Source organism: Oryzias latipes, chromosome 7, assembly GCF_002234675.1.
Source record: "Oryzias latipes chromosome 7, ASM223467v1".
In the NCBI taxonomy this organism is placed as follows: Eukaryota; Metazoa; Chordata; class Actinopteri; order Beloniformes; family Adrianichthyidae; genus Oryzias; species Oryzias latipes.
The window spans coordinates 10,677,657-10,701,430 of record NC_019865.2 but is presented as its reverse complement, the minus strand read 5'-3'; the positions used below and the strand labels follow the sequence as shown (position 1 = coordinate 10,701,430).

Here is a 23,774-nt window from a genome sequence, read left to right as displayed (position 1 = left end):
GCCAGATTTCACATGTGACCATACATTACACAAAGCTGTCTCATTTTCCAGTCCTCATTCCAGTCAATCATCACTTACCATCTGACAGCACAGTGTGTTAACAGTAACTACGTGTTCTGAGTAGTGCTACTATTTTTATTTTGTTGCCATATATGTAGGCGCTCGGACATCAGAGCAGACTACTATGAGTAATTATTTTTATTTCAAAAGTAATCATCTCTATCAAAAATGGTTTTGCTGTTTTTACTGTAAGTGGGTTGGTGATAAAATGCAGATTGGATGGGCTTTAGTGAGCAAAAAAACCCAATCCTTCATTACAAAACAATGTTCTGTAGCTTTCAGAGCTTGTATAGTGGGGGTGTTGGGTCCACTTCCGAAAACATTGTTCACTTTCATTTCACAGGTGTGGAAGCTCACCTGAACTCCGGTTTGGCCAAACAAATTAACTCTGCCTTACTTGAGGTGAAGGTGTCAGTTCACATGCAAAAGAATCCTGATGTGGTTAACTGCAGTGTGGATGCAGATGGTTTATCCAGAGGACTAAATGGTTCAAGTAAACCAAAGAGAGAAAATGAAACAACACTTTGCATTTCAAGTAGAAAAAAAAAAATCACAAGAAACGCAAATGAAGAAGCAAATAAAGAAGCTTAAGGAAAATATTACACCTGTAAAGGTAGTGAAGTTGTCATGGTGCCTCTGTCAGCCCCCCCTGCTCTGCTCCTGACTCCACCAGCTGTAACTACTCAGCTCATCAAGACTCTGCTTAAGGAGACCCAGCTCCAGCATTCTTCGCCAGTTCATTGCCCCTCATGGTGCTTAGTCTAACCATATACTCTTGTCTGGCTCCCATGTTTTGGTCTCTCGTTAACTTTGTTTTTTCTGTCTCAGGACTTCATGCCACGAGAGTCACCTGAGTCAGACGCTTCCACGAGCAGCTGCTACATTCCTGAATCTCCTGAGAGAATCATTCCTCGCCAAGATCTCCAGCCACACCACAAATACTAACTTCGCCAGAACCTCCAGGCACGCCAAAACTCCCAACCTGCCTTACTCCTTACCTGTGTCCTCCTTCCGGGTTTCATCAACTGGGTCTTCCCCGTCCACTGATCATGACGGAAGTGATAGGTTCTCATTAAAGACCTACTCTGATCGTGTTTTTGGGGTCTTTAACATTTCTCTCATGATGGAGGATATACTCAGAAAATTAAGCTTGAAATTGCATTTCTGAGGATGTTTCTGTTTTCCTCATCTGAGCTGATATCTGGCTCAAAACTTTATGACTGGATAGCTTGCAACAGTAAAGTTAGGTTGGGGACATGAGGGGCAGTAAACTAGTGGGAGAGTGTGTAAATGGATGAGTGGAGGTGGAGGAAGGCTTACTCTGCGCCAACAGTCCTGCTCACAACTCTGAGGCAAATTTCGGATAAACTACTGCCTCTCTGCAGAGTCCTTGAAAACAACCGTTCTTTGATTTAGCCTAAAAATGGCATAATCATTAGTAAAAGACTTCTCAGAAGGCTTTTAAAATAGATCAAAAGATGATTGAAGTGGGACTTTTCTACTGTAATCGGAAGGTTTGCTAATTGTCATCGTCAGGATTTTTTTTCTTCTTGCTTGAGATCCTTTTGAGCCCCTCCCTCAAAAAAGCAGCCTTAAAAAAAGCAAATGTAATTTTTTTCCCCCCAGCATTCCAGGCTCTTTTGAATGAAGTCTATTGTAATTTACTAGTGTCAAAGCACAATACCATACACAAACTTAATAAGTCTGCATATAACGAGCATCAAGAATTTTATCATTTTTTATTAATTCACCCTAAATGTTCCAACAACCATTTTTGTGTTATTTTTATATCCACCTCTTTATTACTTTTTCCTGAATATTGCTAGCAAACCACAAACATCAGTTCCAGTGTTTTTGTGCATTCACTAATGCGTCACAGCCATGTGAGAGAAATCTTTCTGGCTTCTCCTTAGGAAGCTGTTGGAGTTGGCACTGCTATGAAATCATGTTTTGGCAGAGGAATGAAATGAAAATGGCGAATATATTTTCCAATTTGAAATTAAAAATTCAGATCACTTTAACCCTTGTGCTTTTCTAGGCACTTCAACATTGGGAGTTGGGTCATTGCTAGACAGTGCGCTGAACCTTTTTTCTTCAATGATTTCTGATCTTCACTGGTGTCCATGGATTACATGAAATCTTTCCACCTTTATCCACCTTTGTCATGGTAGGGAGAACACGTCAATGTAAGTATGGGGTCATCTAAGATAGCACAAGGGTTATTTGACTTTCCTTGGCGAAAGCACATTTAGGCTCCACTCTCTGTATGTTGGCTGTAGCTGACGATACAGGACTGACTATATTCAAATACTATTCAGACCTTGCTGTTGGACTGCGTTTAGGGAACAAATCTCCAAAATGAAGCTTCAGGCAATGAGACTGAACACGCAGTCAAACCTCTGTCCGACCTGAGCTCTGTGCTCCACTCTGCTGAGATGGAACTGAAAGTGATTAATGTTCTGTTCAACTCCGCTTCCTGCAGTGATAGAATCAGTGTTGCCTGGCAACTGCCTGCGGTCAGTTTTTATACAGATAAGAAAAATAAAAGATTAAAGGAGAGGCTACTTGCTCTTGCACATGACTGACTGCATGTAAGCTGGCTGTGTCATTAATTTTTAGTTCTATGATGTGATTTAAATTTCAGGGGGAAAAAAGAAGAAAAATCATGTGTGAATAAAAAAGTACGTAGTACAATTAATTCATGCATGATTCATCCCAGGTGCAGCTAAAAATTTGGTGTACAGAAAATTCAAGTGCTTTTATATACATTTAGATAAAAAAAAACAAGGGAATTGATATTTAAAGGTTTTTTATTCAGCGAACAATTGAATTTAGTGACTAAAAATGTTAAAGTTTCTTTAAATGGTGACTTAGGTCAAATTCACCACATGCGCACTGATAATGATAACTTTAAATGAAAAGTTTTAAAAAGTGTGTATTTTTTTTCATTTGTGTTTCCTGTGGATTTCAGATATAGGGCAAAACTCCATCTGTTATGCTGTCACTGATGCGGAAATTGATTGAACTGTTAACAAAAGCAAATAATTGTGGACATAGCCTGCTGCTAACTGGTTGGAGTTTTGGTAAAATTCCAATTTTGTTTTCTCCACGGACTTACTCTTAGAATAACCCCAAAGTATCTGCAAAAAAGCCAGACCCTTGCAAGGAATCAAGAAAATACCTGTTCAAATGAGACAGTTCACTTCTTTGTGTTCAAATTTTTAACTGAGTGGCCCAATGAAACATCTGTCTTTCTATAAAATAGAATGAGCCAGATATTTTACATGCATGCAAAACGTTTGCAAAAAATTCATTTTCAAAAGCTTTTGACTAATGTCCACAAATTTGAAATGTGTCAGTGTGTACTTTTGAGGCCGACAGTCTGTTGTTCATTTCCATCTGGTGACATGGCAAACAATCCATGCGGTCACTAGGTGAACATAAAGTTAAAGGCAAACAACAGTAGAGCCAGTCTAAAGGCACATTTTCTGCAGCTGGGTGGGCAGCAGGGTTCCAGTTTTGGGTATCAGGCCCTCCCATTGCTGCATATTATCCACTCCAGCACATTTGATTTAAATGACTGTGTCATTATCTGGCTTCAGCAGAGCTGCAGAAAGAGCTGATGAGCTGATTCAGGTCTGCTGGAACGGAGAAAAGAGAACAACATGTCTGACAATCAGGAGTGGGAGACGTTTGATTTGGCTTTGTTTAACAGTTAAGCAGGAAAAGAACTGCTTTGTAAATAAAAATACAATTCATTGTTTAGAAATAAGGAATAACTTCTGACAACCGAAAGAAACATCACAAGAAAAGATAACAAATGATAAAAACGTTCAAAAACCGGTTAAAAAACACATTATTCATTTTAATGCAGCCTTGTTTGTGTGAACGCACATTGGAAATCTGGTCTGTGAAGACAAGCAGATGCTGGAGCCTTCACAGAGGAGAAAGCAGAGAAATAACAGCTGTAACAGCTTTGTTTAGATGTCTCGGTTGCTCTTGATTTCCATGGCAACAATTTCAGTTTTGTACTTGATTGGAAATGCCAAGATGATGCAAGGTCACTTAACAAGCAAGTCTCACAAAAGAAGTCTAGTTTAATGGTGCATGCAAACACAAAAGTGAGGTTGCCTGCACTCCATTCTGACAGCTTAAAACCAGACCTGCTTCAACTGTCTGACTTCTTGAAATCATGGAGTCAGGGGTGGATTTGTTCGCCTACATGGAGGCCCTGAGAGCACTGGTATAGTCAGCTGGCTGAAGAGAAATTATGCATTTCACTCAAAAAATATGTCTATAACTTTTGCTTTGTTGGGGATCAGACTGCATATATTTAAAACAACCTCTAGAAATAAAGCAATTGCAGTTATGAGTGGTGGAACAAAGAGTATTGGTTCTGTCATGCGTAAATGTTTTCTATTGTTCACTACTATTTAGAAAAATTAATGGGCATTTTAGGAAAACAAAAAACATTATCAAATCCGTTCTTGCTATTTTACTTCAAGAACTGTTAAAACACTGGATGTAAATTAGCTATGATCAAATGTAAACTCTGACTTTCAACTAAATTAAACCTACTGTGTCTCAATCTAAGTTGTATTTTCCAATGTTGATAACAATTACTTTATTTCATCTTATAAATGAATATAGGTCAATTAGATATCGGTCTGGTTAAACTGTAGGCACATTAATTCCTTTAATTCAGTTAATTAATTTGTACAACCCTAAAATTCTCACAAAATAACCATTGCTGTCATTCGAGGGAAGTTTCTGAAAGATGAATAAATAAAGGTTCTCTTAAATTTTCTCTTCTCCTCTTTAAGCATCCGCCTGACATTACTGTTTTTGGCCTGTTTGTGTGACTCTTTGCATCCACTTTTGGAGCCTGTCAGAAAGGTGCAGCAAGAAAAGCAACAGCAGTCAACTAACTTTCAATTTACTTGGCAGAGAAAATGACAACTAGTGCTTCCTGTTGTCTTTGTTAAGGGCCCATCAAGTCAGAGTATTAGCTAGCTGAGGCCCTGTTTCATGAGCACTTTGCCTTCTTCCTCACATACTTTTCACTATGCAGCACCACTAAAGCCCATCAAGCCAAAGGGGAAATATCTTTTCTGCAGGTCTCCAGTCAAATGGCAATGATTAAGCCCTGGGGGGAGGCAGAAAGTTGCATCTGCACGTTGGGAGGCTGCAATGAGGCTGAAAAGACATAATCCTGAATTTCAGTTTATTCCAAAGCCCCTCTTTAAGATGCAGCAGAGCAGTTATTAATCAAATGGCACTTAGTAGTACACATGAATTATAAGTATAAGGCTCCAGTAATGACGTGTAACACAAAACTTCTGGCAGGAATGAAACCAGACCTATTTTCAAAAGCCCAAAAGACTAAATGTGGAAACATTACGCGATAATGGGCTCAGCTTCAGGAACATACTGAGAGGTCGAGTGCCTGTACTCCTAAGAACTTCACAAAGAGCAGATTAAAGAGCCACATTTTTACACAAAATGTAAATGTATTCCAAACCATAAATTAGGAGAACGTGTAGCAGGCAGGATGAAGGGCACAGTTTAAAGGTTAGCTAGTACACAGGGGGAAATAGCAGGGAAATGCTGAGCTGAAAATTGGGTTCCTTGAGGAGAAGAGAAGTAAGGCAGACAGAGCAATAAATAGTGCAAATGAATATCCTGCAGTCTAAGGGTCAAGTATTTTGTTGCATGGTTAGACAGGAGCTTGTTGATGATGTGCTTTATTTATTTAGCTCTGGATAGTTAGGAATGGGCATGTCAAGCTTTTTTATTAGTGTATTCTCTAATTTCATTAGCATGGGTGTTACAATGATGTGTGTTTTTTATGAGTTTCATCGCTATGCTGAAAGAAAAGATGCTTTTGTGCTTTCCTTGTTCCATTAAAAAACAAGAATGAGCTAAATTTAATTTCAGCTTCAAGGCTTTCTTGAAAGTTTTTGAACAGAGAGTTTACAGACCAGTGTTAATTTTTTTTTGTTGAGAAATTAGTTACAAAGTTCCCCTCTTAAGAAAAATAAATATCCAGGTGCCACCTTTGTTGCCATGGAAACCAGAGATGACATGAAAGATTGCTGCTTATAGGTAAATTATTTGATCAGTTTCAAGGTTGCAACCCAAAGTTTTTTGCCATAAAGTAAAAGTAATTCTATTGAGTCAACTTCATGCTGAGATATGAGCTTTTGACGGATTAAAAAGAATAAAATCCTGACATGTGCTAAAGTTATTGAATGAAGACTTCAACAACTAAAGAACATATCAGATCTTTGTAATGTTAGGCAGAGTTCACTTTTCTGAAGCTATCATTTGCTGCCTATTCTAAGGCTCATGGTGTGAATTCTGTTAGGCTTTCCCTTCTCTGTCTTTCCTTCTCGTTATCCTTTGAACTTAGACTTTTCCAGCGCCAGTCAAAACAAAACCTGGCTGACATGATTGCATAAGACCAATGTCTCATACATGAGAACTCTGCAATGAGTCTAAAACTTGTAAGAGGATTTTGTGAATAGGTTTTGGACTTTTTTTTTCTTCTTTTAATCATTCTTCACGTATAGTGTGATCCTATCCGAATGAGGTTTGTGCAGTCCCATGATGCACTAGTGGGACATCAGCTGAAAAATTGAGTAGAGTTGCTGTGTTGACAAGAAGTCCCAACCTATTGTTAAGCTGCAGCTGGCCTTTTCGGTTATATAATAGTGGCTGCCAAATCCCATGGTAGAGTATGACGAGGGAGTGAATGAGTCAGTAACTTTAGTGCTGCAGGACTGATGTATTATTCAGTTGTGGGTTCATCTCAAGTGTTCAGCCTCAAGCAAGTCTCTTTTTGAGGACGGGGCTAATATCGGACTGTAAACCAGCATCTAAGGGGAAAGAGCTCACCTTGGAGTTACAGCAGATCTCCAGCTGAATAAAATGAAGTTCCAAGAGACACAAATATTTTCTATTGAGAAGAAAACTTAAATTTTAGTTTCACAATAATCTTTAGCAGCATGTTTTTTTTTACACTTTTTTCTGTAATACACATGTAATGGTATCACTGGTGAGCAACAGTTATTAAACAACAATCAACAAATCACGTGAATGATGCCAAAACCTACAGTATGAATTCAGTCAAATCTGCAGATTCAAACATGTGGTTTGGCAGAATTTTTTGACAGGTGCCCTTCTTGAAACAATCGTGTTTTTTCATCCGGTCTGGGGACTGGCACAAGGTGACCCAGATTTAGTAGTTAGGCAGTAGATCAAAGGGTCTTGCCCAAGGACCTACACTGGATAAAGCTCATTGTGCCTCCCTGGGACGCAACAAAATATAACATTAATTATTAGAAATAATGTTATATTTCGTTGCGTCCCAGGGAGGCGCAATGAGCTTTATCCAGTGTGGGTCCTTGAGCAAGACCCTTTGATCTACTGCCTAACTATAAGTCTGTGAGACTACAAATGTTTTTATTCTTTCCTGTGTTTGTAGTTCCTGAAAAACATTGAAAGAAATTAGATGTTAGCACTGCTACACATGTCCAATGGATCATGCTAAATTGACTGTTGGGCGTTTTTTTAATTTTTTTTTTTATTAGTCCTAATGCTGTATTGCTGTTATTGTTTTGTAATCTGCTCCTGGGCTGGAATCTCATTTGAAAAGCTTTGTGATAATCCCCTTATTTTATACTTTGGATATTAGAGAGAGAAATAATATCCTCAAAGTATTTACCTGACAAATGAAAAATAACACAAATTCATATTTTTCCAAAACTGTGCCTGTGATAATATAAATACATTTTCATTTATTAATGAGTAATCCTATTGGATCATTTTGGTAGAAACAATAAAGTCTGTGGTCACAAGGGAAATGAGTCAAAAAAGCCAGAAGGAAGTAAATGCAGACTTGATTATTATTGTTCTTCAAATGATATGTATAAAAATGCACACTAACAACGTTTTATGAATGTGAATAGATGAACATTTAGATCCTTAATTCAACGTAAAAATTCCTTAAGGTTTGTAACATAATTATTGACATAGTTCTTTGATCAAATACAAGGAGAACACGTAAATAAAATGTAACTAAACAATCCTAAGAGGTACATAACAGTGCTCTTATTTGTGTGTCTTATAGTAAAGATTTATGATGTCTATATTTTTTTATGTTTAGAAGATATCAACTTCTGCAGTTGCAGATTCACGACTTTGTTATAGCTGCTGTTGAACTGTGGCCAAGAGTCCGGTCAGGCTGTAAGCTGCTGCTTGGCTGTTTTCATGTTGTCACCCGTCTAAATACTGACAGCTGGTTTGCATTATTAACCACGCAGCATCTGTTTGGGCTTCACAACATCATCTCCCTCCTCCCCACCATCCTGCCTGCAGGACGAGGCTCTCTGTGGCTCTAATGAGGATGGAGGATGAGAGACAAACTGCAGAGTAGAGAAAACACTTAAATGAGCTTACTGCAATTAAAAAAATGATGGAGCATAAATAAAACTGTTATTGACGGAACTTTAACCATGAGAAAAGAGATTAACATTTTGAAACAATACCACGACTGTAGTGTAAGAAAAGAAAGCAAACAAAGTTTATAAACGTTTGTAATTGATTATCTGGTAAAGGGTTTAGCTTTATGACATTTATAAAATGTTAGACACAATGGGAGCCGGTTTAGCTCGTGCTGGTTTGCGGCGCCTTCCGTCCGTGAAACCAGGGTTCGACTCCGGGCTGCTCCCTGTTCCCTTCTCTACCTCTGTGCCAGTTCCAAGCCCGGTTTGAGAAGGTTGCATCAGGAAGGGCATCCGGCGTAAAACATTGCCAAGTTTACCATCCAACTTGCTCGCTGTGGCAACCCCTGATGGGAGAAGCCGAAAGAGGAAGATAAAATGTTAGACACGCCTGAATTTACTGTAAAACTGATGCATCCACTTGTGGACATCTAGATCAATTAGCAGTTAGCATCTTTTTTTCCCTTGTTCGAGCTGGTATCTGGTTGAAAACAGTACGGCTGGATAGCTCCAATATTTTTTATGATTGATTGATTATGGATTGATTGATTGATTTAGGGTTAAAAAACGGCAAAATCGTATTCAAAAGATTATGCCAATTTGAAAATAGATTAAAAGAGGAGAAAAGTCAGAGGAAGTGTCCTAATTTAATTGTCAACCTTTAGTTAGCTGAAATTATGTATTTTTTAAAACTGACTACAGCACAAATAATTCTCATTTGTTCATTGCAATGAATATTAGATGAGTTTAAAATAGTTTCATTTGTAAAGTACTATATTTGTGTAGATTCTCAATTGACCAGGTAGAATCCATTGGAGTGGTAGGTAAAAAAGTTACCAAATCCAACTTACTACATTTTTTTCACCACTGTTTTATTGCATGTGAATGCAAGGCCCTTTAATGAACTGGCAAACAGACCAAGATGCACTCCACCCTGACTGGGAACATGGCAAAGCAAGAATAATAGATTGATGATATCTATTTATGTATGTGAAGAAAACCTGCAATGTATGGTTCAACTGCTTGAGTCACTGTGAAGATTTTTTTAACTTCTAGGTCCACATTTCTTTTCCACCAGGTTGTCTTGTGCAGCTGTGTCACCCGCTAACAGATGATGTTTGTGTCTCTGAAGCTTAAAGCTCCTGCAGGCCTTTTATGACTCAATCCAGGACATCTCTGTTCACTGCACCACCTGCCAGATGCTACAAATAGCTGAATGTTCCTCTTCACGGACACCGTCACCTTTGGAGGGTTTGAAAGTCTTCAGCTGTTTCAAGTGGAGGAAGTGTAATTTTACTATTGAGAAGAACTTCTCTTTTATGCTGTGTTCATAAGTCAACCAGAAAGGCATGAATTAGCAAATGAGTGACTCAAATGACATCAGATCACTTTTAGTCACAAAATAAATTTTTCATTTTAATGAAATAACCACAAGGCTCTCTGTGAAATGAAATCATTTAATTGTCATTTTTTTCTTAATTAGGTGATAAAAAATGACATTTTTAACAAAACCCGTCGAAAGAGAAGAAAAACAAACTAACGTTAAAACCAGCAAACAAACACAATAAATGATCACTATAGTACATGCAGATTTTATCCTCAAGTTTATGTTTTTTTATCAGTCTTGTCTCTTTCTGAGAAATTTCAGTGTTTTTTCTAACAGGAAGAAGCACAAGACATTAGTATTTATCAATGACTCAGATTATACAGAATGTCAGTGACAACCTGGGACCAACAGAGAGAGCTATTTGTGTCTGAGGACAGACTACATCACTCCGGGAAATGATGTGGCACAGTTACTGTCATGGGATAGTATAGTCTCTTACATTTTACTTTGGAAAGACAAACCTGGACTCCCCAAATAAAAAAACCATACAATTTTGTTAAATGTTGAATGTTTACAACTCAAAATCTTAAGATAAATATGAAGGTGTAAATCAGTGAGGGATCTTTTTCCACAACACAAAATTATCTGTAAAAATTGTGGTGTGGGAGAACCTAAATACATCTTTAAAAAATGGTCTCATTCTGATCAGTTTAGTAACCCCAGCCCCCTCCTTGGTAAAGTGTAATCAGCCAGATGTGGCTTTAAGTACACCCCCTGCTTTGTGTGAGAATATCAGAGCTGACCTAACCTGCAGATGTTCTTCAATTTGCTCATACATTTCTAACCAGATTATAATGCATTATTGCTCCCTGTTCAATTACAAATCTGAAATCTATACAAAAAAACAATTGAAAGACCACCATTTATGAGTCACCTATTAAAGCATGAAGTCCTTGTTTTAAACTTTTACTTACGGGACTGAAATTATGCAAAAGGATTTCTCTAAAACGAGTTATCTCTGAGGGTGTGACGCAAGTCCAATCATGATTTCTTTCTTTTAAAACTCTGTTATATGTGCATGATGCTTGACAGCACTGTCGGCTATGTCAAATCTCTTAACTTCAGTGCAAATAAACATACAAAAAAGGCTTAAGGCTCTGTACAGCGCACACTGCAGGAATTCAATTAGGTCGTAGATTTTTATGTCTGCTTTTAGCCTTTGTACTTGATTTAAGACATTTCTATACAAAGATGAACATTTTAAGATAATTTAGACTCAGGAAAGACAACAAAACTGTAACAATTACATTACTCTTGTTCAGCGGGATGAGATTTTTAAAAAACTCCTACCATTTCGACTGTTGAAATTATTTGGTAAATATGATAGCTCCCCCTGCTGATAGAATCTGATATTGCATTGTAAGTGTCTGAAAGATCAGCAGCATCAAAGCAATAACTAAACCATGTGTTCAGTGGGGGGGGGGGGGGGGGGGGGAATCACAGATACAACATGGTTGTGAAACGCAGTGAAGACCACCTTGAATGCCTTGTGATTCATGCAGGAAGACAGTGTGTCCTGAGGTTAACGCCGGGGGTGAAAGGGGGCAGACAGGGATGCTTAAGTCTGGGTTGTCATGGAAACCATTGTATTTCCCTCCCTTGTGATTGGTGCTGCTGGCATGAGCAAGTATCTGCTATTTCTGTCATGATTCAACACCTAAGACATGAGCGCGGTCACAGGACCTGCACACACATTAACCAGCACAAAGACTCTTCTGTATTCCCTTTCCATCTTCAACAAATGCCTGAGTAGTTTTTCTATCATCTCATCAAGGACTAAACCTGCATTGCATGCTTTTTTCCCCGATTTGTTGCCTCAATTCTTAAAAGAAATATAAAAACATACATTCATTACAATTTCAACAGAATTTGTAAAAGCAAGTTAATGTATATCTGCCAATATTAACAGCAGTACCAAGGTCCATGACAGCTTGTAGCTCACTTCAGCCAACATTTAGGGGATAAATATAACCAATGGTAATAAATCAATAACCAAATTGGGTTTGAATTGAAAATTGATTTATCGGTAAAAAAGAAACAAAAAAGAAGAAGCAGTTTAAGGAGCCTCTGTATGAGGACAGATTAGTCCTCCAGTTACACACTGAGTAGAAAACAGAGGCCAAAGAAAATGAGATCCATGTAAATTGAGATGTCACAGATAGAAAACGACATAAAAAGATACATGTAATAGATAGACAGTAACCTCTGGGTCTGTCACAATGAACTAATCGAAGAAAAAATAATAATAACAGAGGTAAACAGTGCAATAAACTTGTCATGATGGTAATAGTGGCGCCCTATAGTTTACAGTCCAGGGATAACAGTATACATTTAAAGAAAAACATGATACATTTTTAAACGATTTTCTTGATAGCTGTTGATAATAAAATGAAAACAAAAATGCCCCAAAGAACACCTTGTATCTTTTTTTGTCTATAAAAATTTTCTATCTAGCTGTTTGTGACATTTTGTGCCAGATACCAAATGTTTTTTTAAAACAATTAGCAAAATCTCCATAAAGGTGCCATAAAAAACACAATTACTTGATCATGGGTTCATATATTCTATTTGAGGTGGGATTTTTTAAGTAATTACATGGACATTATAATAAAGTCTTAAGAAGCAAATATCTCAGCTCATCAATGCAAGAGTTCGCTCTGATCTTGCATTTAAACAAACTTCAATAAATGTAGGGATTTGTGGATTAGGTTTCCGTAGACCTAGACTTCTTTTCTTTGTCTTGCAAGAAAAATTATCTTTTCAGGAAGCTTTTAAAACCAAAATAATCTAAGAAAACATGTCTTTGTGACTAGAACTTTTTCTCAAACAGAGATTTCTTGGTAAGTCCATTGGCAGAATTTTTTGCTTATTTAGAGAAACTCTCCCAATGGGGTAAGGATTTTTGACTTATTTCTATAAGGGATTTGTTTCTGCAGTGCAGCTCTTAGAAATGAAAATCTTCACTCTTCTTTTTTTATAGCCCAAATCAAAAAACCTGTGTGTGTATTCTATAGGACATAGTTTCTGCAGAGTGACAGAAGTTCATTAGAAATTCACCTCCGAGTTGTGGACGGGATCGTTGGATCTGAGTAAGACTGCCCCTTTCCATTATCCATTTGTTTACACTCTCTCCTGCTAGCTTACAGCCCCCGAAATCCCCACCCTCACGTTACAGGTGCAAAACAAATGGCGAGCAATGTTGGAGCTATCCAGAAAGACAGTTTTGAGCCAGATGTCAGCTCAGGCGAGGAAAACGAAGATGTACCTATTTTTCTGCAAATGGATCCATCATGGAGTGTGGTACGGAGCCTGTGGCTTGATGACCATAGCTTCCTGATTAACAACAATTTGAATAAAGAAATACTCAGTAACGCAATTTTAGGATTAATATTTTTTATATATGTCCTCCATTGTCAGAAAAATGCCACAAAAATGTAACAGCACCAAAAAAACAACAACACTATTTTGATTGAAGTGAGTCTTAAACAGCAGAGGAGGCTTCCCTGTTTATGGTGGAGAGCACTAAGACCCAGTGGAGAGCAAAGGAGGCTGGGTCCTGCTTGCCCACCCGCCGCCTGCTCCCCAAGGCTCTGCAGTTGCTCTGGGTGAGGTGCAGGAGTCTGTGTGAAAGTGTCTTAGGTAAAGGAGCGTGTCACTCATTGGTGCATCCCTGGCTAAAAGACAAGGCCCCTCTCTTCTTTTAATTTTTTTTCCCCACCCACCTCTCCCATGCCTGGATTGAGGACTTGGCAAGGAGAGGGGGACAGAGGTGTGTGTTTGAAGGGGGAGAGGATAGGCGGGTGGTCTGCGTGATAAAAAGATTAAAAGGGGCCAGGTGAGGAGGAGACACAGGACTATCCTCTTCCACCCTCCCTCTCTGTGACGTGGTGTGTATGAGTGTCTGCTATGCATGTGGGTGAGAAAGCGATACAGGTCGCCTGTGCCTCAGACTGTCGAGCTGCACTGGTAGGAGGAAGGAGCACTCCTCAGCCTGAGGTATGTTGCTAACTTATGCCTTTTCCAGCCACACCTTCCTTTCTAAGAGAGCATTTCAGCATAAAATCTAGTGATAAATATTAATATTTCAGTTTTTAAAAATAATACTTTTTTGTTTTTATATAAAAGTACCAGTCATTAAAATAATATATGCTTTTATTCTTTTTTTGCAAAAGCTTTTCTGTCATTGCAGTGTTGCTGGAGAGAGAATAAAACGCTTATTAATGAAAAGCATACTTGAACAACAGGCTAGTTTTCTCCCTGCAGTAAACAACGGTCATGTGGAGATGATAGTCATATGGTTGCAAGTCAGCAGTCAGATAGAGCCCATACAAACTTTTTATTTTGGGTTTGCAAAATTTTTGTTCTCTGCTTTGGAAAGAGTCTTAACTTGCACAATTTGTACTGATTTCATTTTTATTGAGTATGTTATTTAACTATTTTTTGAGGCAGAATAAAAATCCAGCTTTTCTTATCTTTTTCAATATTGTTTTTTTGTGTGGGGGAATCTAACAATTAATTTAATTTAAAAAAGATTTTTATTAAATTTCTATAGAACAAAAGTTTTGTGGAAGCGTTATAGTAATGTTTATTTAAAAAAAAAAATCGAGTTTTTGAATTAATTCAATTAACTCCCGCTTCTTCTACAAAAGCGCAGAGGAGCGAGAGAAGGTTTTTTTAAAAAGTAATTTTAAGATTATTGTCTGGCCGTAAATTCAAATACTTTTTTTTTCTTCTAAATGTGTCAAGTAAGTCCTTTGATTGACGAGCCTGTAAGTTGACAGAAATAGAAAAAGGACTTTTGCAGGGATGAAACCTGTCGCACCTTTGAAATGGAAAATTGCACATGCAGGTATGCACCATATGGAAATCTACCAAAGCTTTGGTGCTCAATCTTAAGCTTCATCAGTGTGTGTGGTTGTGCGCAGCTAAAGTTATGACTGTAAACATTACCTCGTCAACTAGCGGACACCTGAGGGTGATCTACCACCATGTCATTCATCGTCTACCATTTTATCCCTTTTGGCCACTTGTGGGCGAAGGCAGGGGGCACCCTGGACAGGTTGCCAGTCTGTTGCACTCACACTCACACCTAGGAACAATTTAGAGTTGCCAATTAACCCATGAAGCATGTTTTTGGATGGTGGGAGGAAGCCGGAGACCCCAGAGAGAACCCACACATTGGGGAGAACATGCAAACTCCACACAGAAAGATCCCCCATTGATGCTCTGGTTCAGGTCCCCCAGCCGGGACTTGAACCAGGGGCCTTCTTGCTGTGAGAAAAGAGCGCTAACCACTGCTCCACCAATAACCTAAATTTTCCAAAAAGCTGGTTATTCTAATAAGGAATACAAAAGGAAGCCATTTCAGGACTGTCCCAATGTGAAAGCCATTGATCTGTTCCTTCCCCCACTTAAAAGAGACGGAAGCTCTGCTATGCTGACTTACACTTTATTTGTGCACCCACGTGTTCTTCCTCACTCACTTAATGGGGACATATGGTCCACTCTTTGCTTTTAGCTTCTCCCTGGGGTGCTGGCTGCCCTGAAAACACACATCTGAAGATGCAGATGTCAAATATGTAGTAAATTATAATACTGGCGGTAAGCAAGTTGAAAGTACATGGGCAATAATGTGACAGCAAAGTCTTACAACATTTGACACAACTGAAATCAACCACTTTACGATTTTAACACTATTTTAAATTTGAATGTTTTTTCTACTATTGTTTCTAAACAAAGTGCATCCATTTGGTGGGACTGCATTTAAATTATCTGTGGGAAAATGTGTTTGTTTTTTTTAATCCAACCATATTAACCAATATGTCAAACTGCAGACTACATAAGAAATGACTTACTAAACAGTAAAAACGGTTTGTAGTTTAATTAAAGACCTGTTCCAATGAAAATTGTGTTTTTGGTGTTTTTTACACCCCTCCTTGTGGAATTTTCTCATGATGGAGGACATTTAAAAAGAAAATTAAGCTTAAAATTGCCTTTTCTTCCTTTTTTCAAATTATTGTGTATCAGGAGCACACAAAAAAATTCTGTTTGAAAAAGATTATATTTGTATTCTATATAATTGAATTATATACCTGACATCTGTCTTAAAAATGCACCGCTGGATAGCTTCAATATTGGTCGCTATTTCTGTTACACCCATATTGTTTGGTCGGGCTTGTGATCGGCTGTAAGGTAGGGAGAGAGAGTCTAAACAAAGAGATGATGGGAAGAGAGCAGTTATACTGCACGGCAACAGTCCCGCCCACAACTCAAAGGTAATTTTCTAATGAAATACTGCTGCTCTACAGAAACTATGTCCAAGAAAACAAAAAAGTTTTTTTTTGTGGCTAAAAACAACATAATTATACTTAAAAAGATCACTGGAAACGCTTTTACAATAAACCAAAAGATGATCGGAGTGGGTCTTTAGGCAAAAAAGTGATCTAATGCTCACCTGAAATAGTGCACTCAATACCTTTTTTTTCTCCTCACAGAATCTTTGCAGCTGATTGGTACATTGGATTGAGAATGGCCTCTGCAGTACAACCATCCTGAGTGACAGCAACCATGACAGAAAGCACAACCTGAGGTTCCCACAGACACCCCACAAGAGCAGAGGATGGGTGATGGGCCCGTGAAGTTTAGTGAACTCTCTCCTCTTAGTCCTCTTAGTCTCTCATGGAGCGTCCTGTCACACCAAGCCCCTCCTGGAACACGTCTATGTCCACATTTACAGCCTCTCTGCAGCCAAATAGTTCTAACCTGACCTTGCCCGTCACAGGCGAACAAAGTGGGGCTGTTCTGAACCAGTCTTTAGCACTATGCGTTATGCTCATTATGGATATTCTGGCAGTGGTGGGGAACTTGGCTGTAATGGCTGTCATCTCCAAAACCCCCCAGCTGCGCAAGTTTTCTTTGGTGTTCCATCTCTGTCTGGTGGACCTGCTGGCAGCACTGTTGGTGATGCCTTTGGGGATGTTGTCAGACTGGATCCTGGTAGACGAGGCATTGTGTCGCAGCTACCTCTGCTTGAGTGTGTGCCTGATAAGCGCTGCCATTCTCACAATATGTGCCATTAACGTGGAGCGCTACTACTACATTGTCCATCCCATGCGCCACGAGGTGAAGATGACAGTAGGGGTTGTGGTGATGGTCCTGGTGGGAATCTGGATTAAAGCTGTTGTCATGTCAGTATTGCCTTTGCTAGGATGGCTGCTCCAGGGGAGCTCAACTCAGGAGACTTCTGAAGGTCTAGTTTCCACTCAAAGACATTGTTCCCTTCACTGGACAGGAAGCACAACCACACGCCTGCTTTTCATGGTCTTCTTTACGTTAATCTATTTTTTGTTTCCCATGATGATCATATTGGTAGTATACTGCAATATGTTCAAGGTGGCTCGTGTAGCAGCCATGCATCAGGGCCCCCACCCCACCTGGATGGAAACGCCACGACAACGGTCAGAGTCTGTCAGCAGCCATTCCACCATGGCAGCAAGCCTGGGAGGAACAGGATCTCGCACAACCCCTCAAAGGACCTTCAGCGGTGGAAAAGCTGCAGTAGTTCTTGTGGCAGTGGGAGGTCAATTCTTCTGCTGCTGGCTGCCATACTTCTCCTTCCATCTCTACTCAGCTATAGCTTCTACCTCTCCTGCCTCATTGGCACCGCTGGAAGATGTGGTGACATGGATCGGCTACTTCTGTTTCACATCCAATCCTATCTTCTACGGCTGTCTGAACCGTCAGATTCGTGAGGAGCTGGGCCGTCATCTGGCTTGCCTTTTCAAAAGGGCCGGGCCCAGCGAAGGGGAGCAGCTGCCCAGCCGTGAGGCCTCTATTGAAGAGAACTTTTTGCAGTTTCTTCAGGGCACTGGATGCAATCTGGAGCCCTGCAACTACAACAGCAGAGACAGCCCTGAGGAGCCAGAGACTGAGGACTGTCAAGAATCAGCTGTTGAACAGAACATCCCAGCTGACTTCCATATCCCAGGGCAAATCCTTGAGGAAACCGCAGAGTTCATGCAGCAGCAACACATGAACAATGAGATTTGTGAATCAGAGAACTGCTGCAAAACTGTACCAGCGCTGTAGATGCCTCATGTACTGTCTCTTTTACCATATCTAATAAAAATGTTTAGTTTATTCCAATTTTTTAAAAGTATTTCTTTAGGATTTTCTTTCACGAAACTTGCTTTGAAGAAAACTTTCCAGCAAACGGCAAAACATGGTATTTTCTTTGAATATTTAAGTTAAGAAGCTTTTCATAAAAAAAAGAAATAAAAAGAAACATTTGTGCATGTCGTTTTATTATGTCTCTACAGCTGTACATTGTTTTGAGCTATGTGTCGGTTACTGTGATTTGCTTCATGTCAGCAGACAGACATAAACCCCCTGATCTCTTGGTCATAGTCCAAACTAACCATAAAACTTCAAGTGAATCTAACGAGGCTCTAAACCTTCATAGTGGAAACATGAAATATTGGAAAAGATTGCCATTTTTTGATAAAACACAATGTTTTTGTTGGTCATGCTCAATTTGTGTTCAATTTAATCTCAGTGATATATGCATTTTTGAAACTAAGTGATTCAAAAAGGAAAACAGCTTATTGCTGATTTGGCGGGATTTTGTGTGGAAAAAAGAACACAAAAACACTCAAATGAGTGCAGAAGACAATCATTTCATAGTTTAAGAGTTTTCATTTCTTTGTCTGTTTTTTTGCTAAAGGAATGCTTTTTCATGATGTATTTAATTATCCATTTTGACTCCTTAAACCACCAAAGAACCAATGCAAAAACTTTCCTCCATGTAAGGTAATAAATGTAGTCTTTTAAACTCCAAACCTTTCTCACTTGTTGAACGGGATCATTTCACATCCACTGTTGCTGACATTTATACTAAACAGCCTGATGGTGTATTTTTAACCATTTTCCAGAATGTTATTATCATGTTTATCTGTTCTTAGTCTTGTGATTATCACCTCCTTACCAAAATGGGAGACTCGTGATTTAGTCCCTTCAACTCAAAGACAAACATTGTGGCTTGTTTAGTTTGTTTGACGGTGGTGTTTTTTTAAAGCCTTTAGCCCAAAAACAGTAACTGAGGGGCATCAGAGAGATTACACTAGAGGTTGGTGTGAACAAATTCGACCAACCAGTCCTCACGGTGTGTGCACTATTTACAGGTAAACACAGGAACAGTGTAAATGCTCTTGTGTTTGTGCAATAAACAACCCGGCTTTGTTGTGGCTACACAAAACACACAGGTGTAACAGTACTTTCACATAGAAAGCCTTCCTTTTGGCCTCAATTAGCAACAGAAGGAAGACGCTTTTTCCCCGATCTCAGGTGGAATGCTCCCACAAGTCACACAAGCAGGGACAGAAGCTCCAAAGAGCATTTCAAGAAGCAGATATTTTAAGTAGAAGAGAAATAGTCAAATCTTAACGCACGCTCTATTTTGCTGCCTTTATCTATTTTGGACTGCCTCATACGCAACGGTTGGTCTGATCACAAGACTCTCAACACAAGGCATACAGGAGGGGTTCAGAGCTTGCTGCAAGTAAGAATAAAAAAAAGAGTCCCTTTGTCAGGGAAATACATAACGTTCCTAATTTTCTTGCTGTTTGACCTTATTTTGGTTTGTTTTTTTATTCAGTGCTGTCCCGTCAACACTTTAAAGGTTCATGTTTTGCACTAGTATGCGCCTGAAGTGTAAAGGAACAACAATGAAAATTCAGCAAGGGGAAATCACTGCCATAATTTCCAGTATTTCTATTTTAATAGCTAAAAAAATGTATAAAGTTTGCTATTTTTTATTACACCTCCACTTAGAAACAAGTTTTGCTTCTTGTTAGATATCCATCCTGCTCATGAAATGCTGTTAATTCTGTTGTCAACTGTTGATTAAGAAGATAAAAAATCAGCAAAGGCGCAAACAGATTTTTTTTTAATTTTTGGTAACCTTTTTATTTTCTTTCTAGCCTTTTAACGACTGTTATGATGTTTCTTTACTTCTTCATCAGCATACTTCTGTGTAATTCCATTAGCTTAAAAGATTAAAAAGTTAGCAAAACATTTTGAATAGAGTGTTGCTGTTTTTATTTTTTTACAGATACGCTTCAATCAATAATGCCAGCAATCACATGAGCAATCCCAACAATTGTGTCTTTTCTCTTTTGCCCTCCAGTTGCCTCCTCCTGCTTTCTGCCTCCGTGTCCTTGTGTACGTGTTTGTGTATGAGAGTACGTGCACATGCATGTGTGTTTGTGTGCATCCCTGTATTTGTGTGTGTTTGAGCAGGGGTTGCACTGAGTGTCAGATTAAAAAAAACAAAGGAGTAAGAGGATAAAAGAGGAAATACGTTAGATTTTATGGTGTGACTCAGCAACTTGCCATTGTACTATTATGACATGATATGCCCTTTTTGTTTTTTTAATTGATAATATTTACTAAAACTTGTGCTTTTATCCAGAATCTGTTAATGAATGAAGTGACAAATAAAAGCAAACAAAATTATTTTGATGATGTCTTTAACAAGCACCTTATATATCCAATTTTTGGGAGGAGTTTGATTTTCAAATTCCACTGATGCAGCATCTTTAGTTTTTCAATCATCCACATTTGCAGAGCATCTCCTATGCTGACACAGTGACTCAGAGCTTTCATGTTGAGCAGTGCAGGGTGCCTCCTGGAGTGTGCAGCCACACTTCAAACAGTCTGACCTTTGTGACAGGATACAAGAAGCGCACAGAAAGTCCTCAAAAAAGGATGCCACCATCATGACACTCTGGAGCATCGACGGGTACACACGCACTCAATCGGCCGCCCCAAATTTGAGCATAAACAACACTTAAAAAAGAAAATATGCATTTGTATATGTATAAGATGACACAAATATGATAAGTATGAAAAAAACTTAAAAAAGAAGGAGGCTGCATGGAATAATAGATCACAGATTATCTCAATGACATGAATTTCTAACTTACTTTCAAATCCTGACTCTATGAAATCAGTTGTTGCCTTGGCAACCGGCACTGATGACAGTAGTGAGAGGTTTGCTTTCTGACTACAGAGCCCAAAAGTTCACAAGACTAGAACTAAAGGAAGAACAGAGTTTTAAATTAGTAGATTAATTAAAAATACAGAAGCCCCAAACATTTTTGTAACACGTGACTTCTCTGTCATAATGTGTGTAAAAGTTTATCCCCTGCCTACTCAAATAAAGCTTTTTCTGAATGTGCAAGTGACACAAATAAATCTTATTTGACTGATGCACTATGTGTGCGATCAATCATTCTACACTGTACAAAGATAAACTTAATGAAGTCAATTCAATTTTTTCCTTCATTGTTGATCTTTATAAAGTGCAGAAATGACTTTAGTCTAACAGAAAAGAAAAATGTTTGAAAAGAAAACCACAAAATTCTAGGAAATATCAAATAAGTCCATCTTTTTTCTTTTAATTTACGAAGTGGTCCAATAGACAACTTTTTTCTTTGGTCTTGTGTGAACAAGGAAACCAACCTTCAGATACAGAGCTAACAAATATTGTCTTGAAGTTGAGTCATAGCATCTGGACTACATTTATTTCCAGATGCTATGACTCAACTTTAATACGTCAACTGGATGAATGAGAATCTTCATTAACAGAATCAAATATTGCTGTTGCGTTGTAGTTTTCATGTTCAACAGTTTAAGCAAGGATGCATGGGCGTAGGTGCCACAGAATTACACTACTGGTGTCAGGGGTGTCCAAACGTTTTGCAAAGAGGGCCAGATTTGGTGAGGTGAAAATGTGTGAGGGCTAACTATTCGGTCTGCATTCTTTGAGCCCGTAAAATAACATAAAATGCAAATGAACTATTTAATTGATTTTAAATCAAAATTAAATATGAAATTACTGCGAATTTCATGTTTAAAAATCAGTAAATGTCAACATAAAATCTTTTTTCACAGGACATGTTTCATAGGACTTATGAAAATTTCACTATAAAAGTGTAAATGTAAATCATGTGAACAGGAAACTAACACAAATAGTGCAAAACCCTCTGTTTTTAATGAGAAAAACAAATCTGTTCATTTAATTTAAAGTCCATGGTTTAGAAATAAGCTAGAAGGTGTCAAAGAAGTGTTAAGCTATAGTGTTGCCACATGGCTTTTTAATGGAATTTAGCCAATCACAATCAAGAAATTGTACACAATTTTTAGGGCTGGGGGCTGCATATATGTTCCATTAGATCTGTTGCTCATTATTATTATACTGTGGAACAAATCAAATTTCCCCATTGTGGAATCAACCAAAGTGTTATCTATCATTCATGACAGGAACCTGCCGGACTTTCAATTCAATTCCATTGTATTTCTATAGCCCAAATTCACAACAACAGTTGTCTCGATGGGCTTCGTATTGGTAATTGAAAAAGTAAAACATAAAATCAAAAGGATCATAAATACATGGAGTTCAATAGGAAAATACTAATTTGAACTAACAAACTGACAAAGCTAAACTGGACATCCCTGCCCTTAGACCTTCCTTCGCGGTAAGGAAAAACTTCTAAAAAAACGGATTCTGGAAAAAACAAAGAAACCTTAGGGGTGCCCACATGAAGGAGGGATCCTCCCCCAGGACGGACAGGCGATGTACCAGAACTCATAGAGAAGAATTAACTTATCAAACTCTACAAGTGGATATTTAAAGTTCAGTAGACGAGCTTCATCATGCCTGACTTAAGTCATCACTACCAAAATAAGGAGACACGCTTTGGGGGGAAATATTCAAATGACGCTAAAACAGAATTTTAAAAAAAAGTTAAAAAACAATGCCATCCATCTATCTTCCTCCGCTTATCCGGGACCGGGTCGTGGTGGCAGCAGTCTAATAAGAAATAACCAAACTTCCCTCGCCCCAGCCACTTCCTCCAGCTCCTATAGGGGGAACCCGAGGCGTTCCCAGGCAAGCCGACAGACATAGCCTCTCCAACGTGTCCTGGGTGTTCCCCGGAGCCTCTGCCCAGTGGGACATGCCCGGAACACCTCTCCAGGGAGGCGTTCAGGAGACATCCGGACTAGATGCCCGAGCCAGCTCAACTGGCTCCTTTCGATGTGAAGGAGAAGCTGATCTACTCCGAGCTCTGCACAGGTGACCGAGGTTCTCACCCTATCTCTAAGGGAGCGCCCAGCCACCCTACGGAGGAAGCTCATTTCAGCTGCTTGTATTCGGGACCTCGTTCTTTCGAGATTTAAGATTTAAAGCTGTTCTCCACAATAACAGCATTCTTTACCAGCAATAGTTCTAAAGTAAAGAGAAAACATCTTATATATAACTTAGTAAAACATCTAATATATAGCTGACATATTAACTCTGGAATAGTTTACACTAAATTTGGTAAAGTAGCCTAATGCCTTAAGGACGCAACGTGTTAAATATTTTCTCTTAAAATGCTATATGTTGTCACAACTCACATTGTTAACTCAGCTAGCATTTCAATACATTGCTTAAAAAAATAAGGGTGCAGCTCCGTTAGAGAGTGTGAATGCACGTTTGACACCTTAAAATGCCTAATTTCGATTCTACATGAACAGCTAAAAATTCACTGTAACATTCAAATCCAAGGTTGTAACTTAGATGTGAACCGTTGGGGGGCGCTCATGAGCCATAAAACAATGGAAAAGGCTTCTTCTCTTGCAAATGAGAACCGATCTAGAAAAAGACGAAGTTTTAAGTTGTAGTTTTAATCGTTTTTAAAAATCTTTAAACTTAGTTTATTGCTTAGAGAATAATATAAACCGACGACGGTGGTGCTTATTTAGGTAACAGGGAGAAACTT

General features: G+C 38.7%; 1 protein-coding gene across 1 annotated transcript; it reads left to right on the top strand.

Moving 5' to 3' along the window:
- Positions 1–13,377: 13,377 nt before the first annotated feature.
- Positions 13,378–20,469, top strand: LOC101164558 (probable G-protein coupled receptor 61). The gene is made up of 2 exons (XM_011477012.3): positions 13,378–13,947; positions 16,446–20,469. The coding sequence occupies exon 2, from the start codon at positions 16,630–16,632 to the stop codon at positions 18,037–18,039; it is 1,410 nt and encodes a 469-aa protein (XP_011475314.1). The 5' UTR covers positions 13,378–13,947; positions 16,446–16,629; the 3' UTR covers positions 18,040–20,469.
- Positions 20,470–23,774: the final 3,305 nt, after the last annotated feature.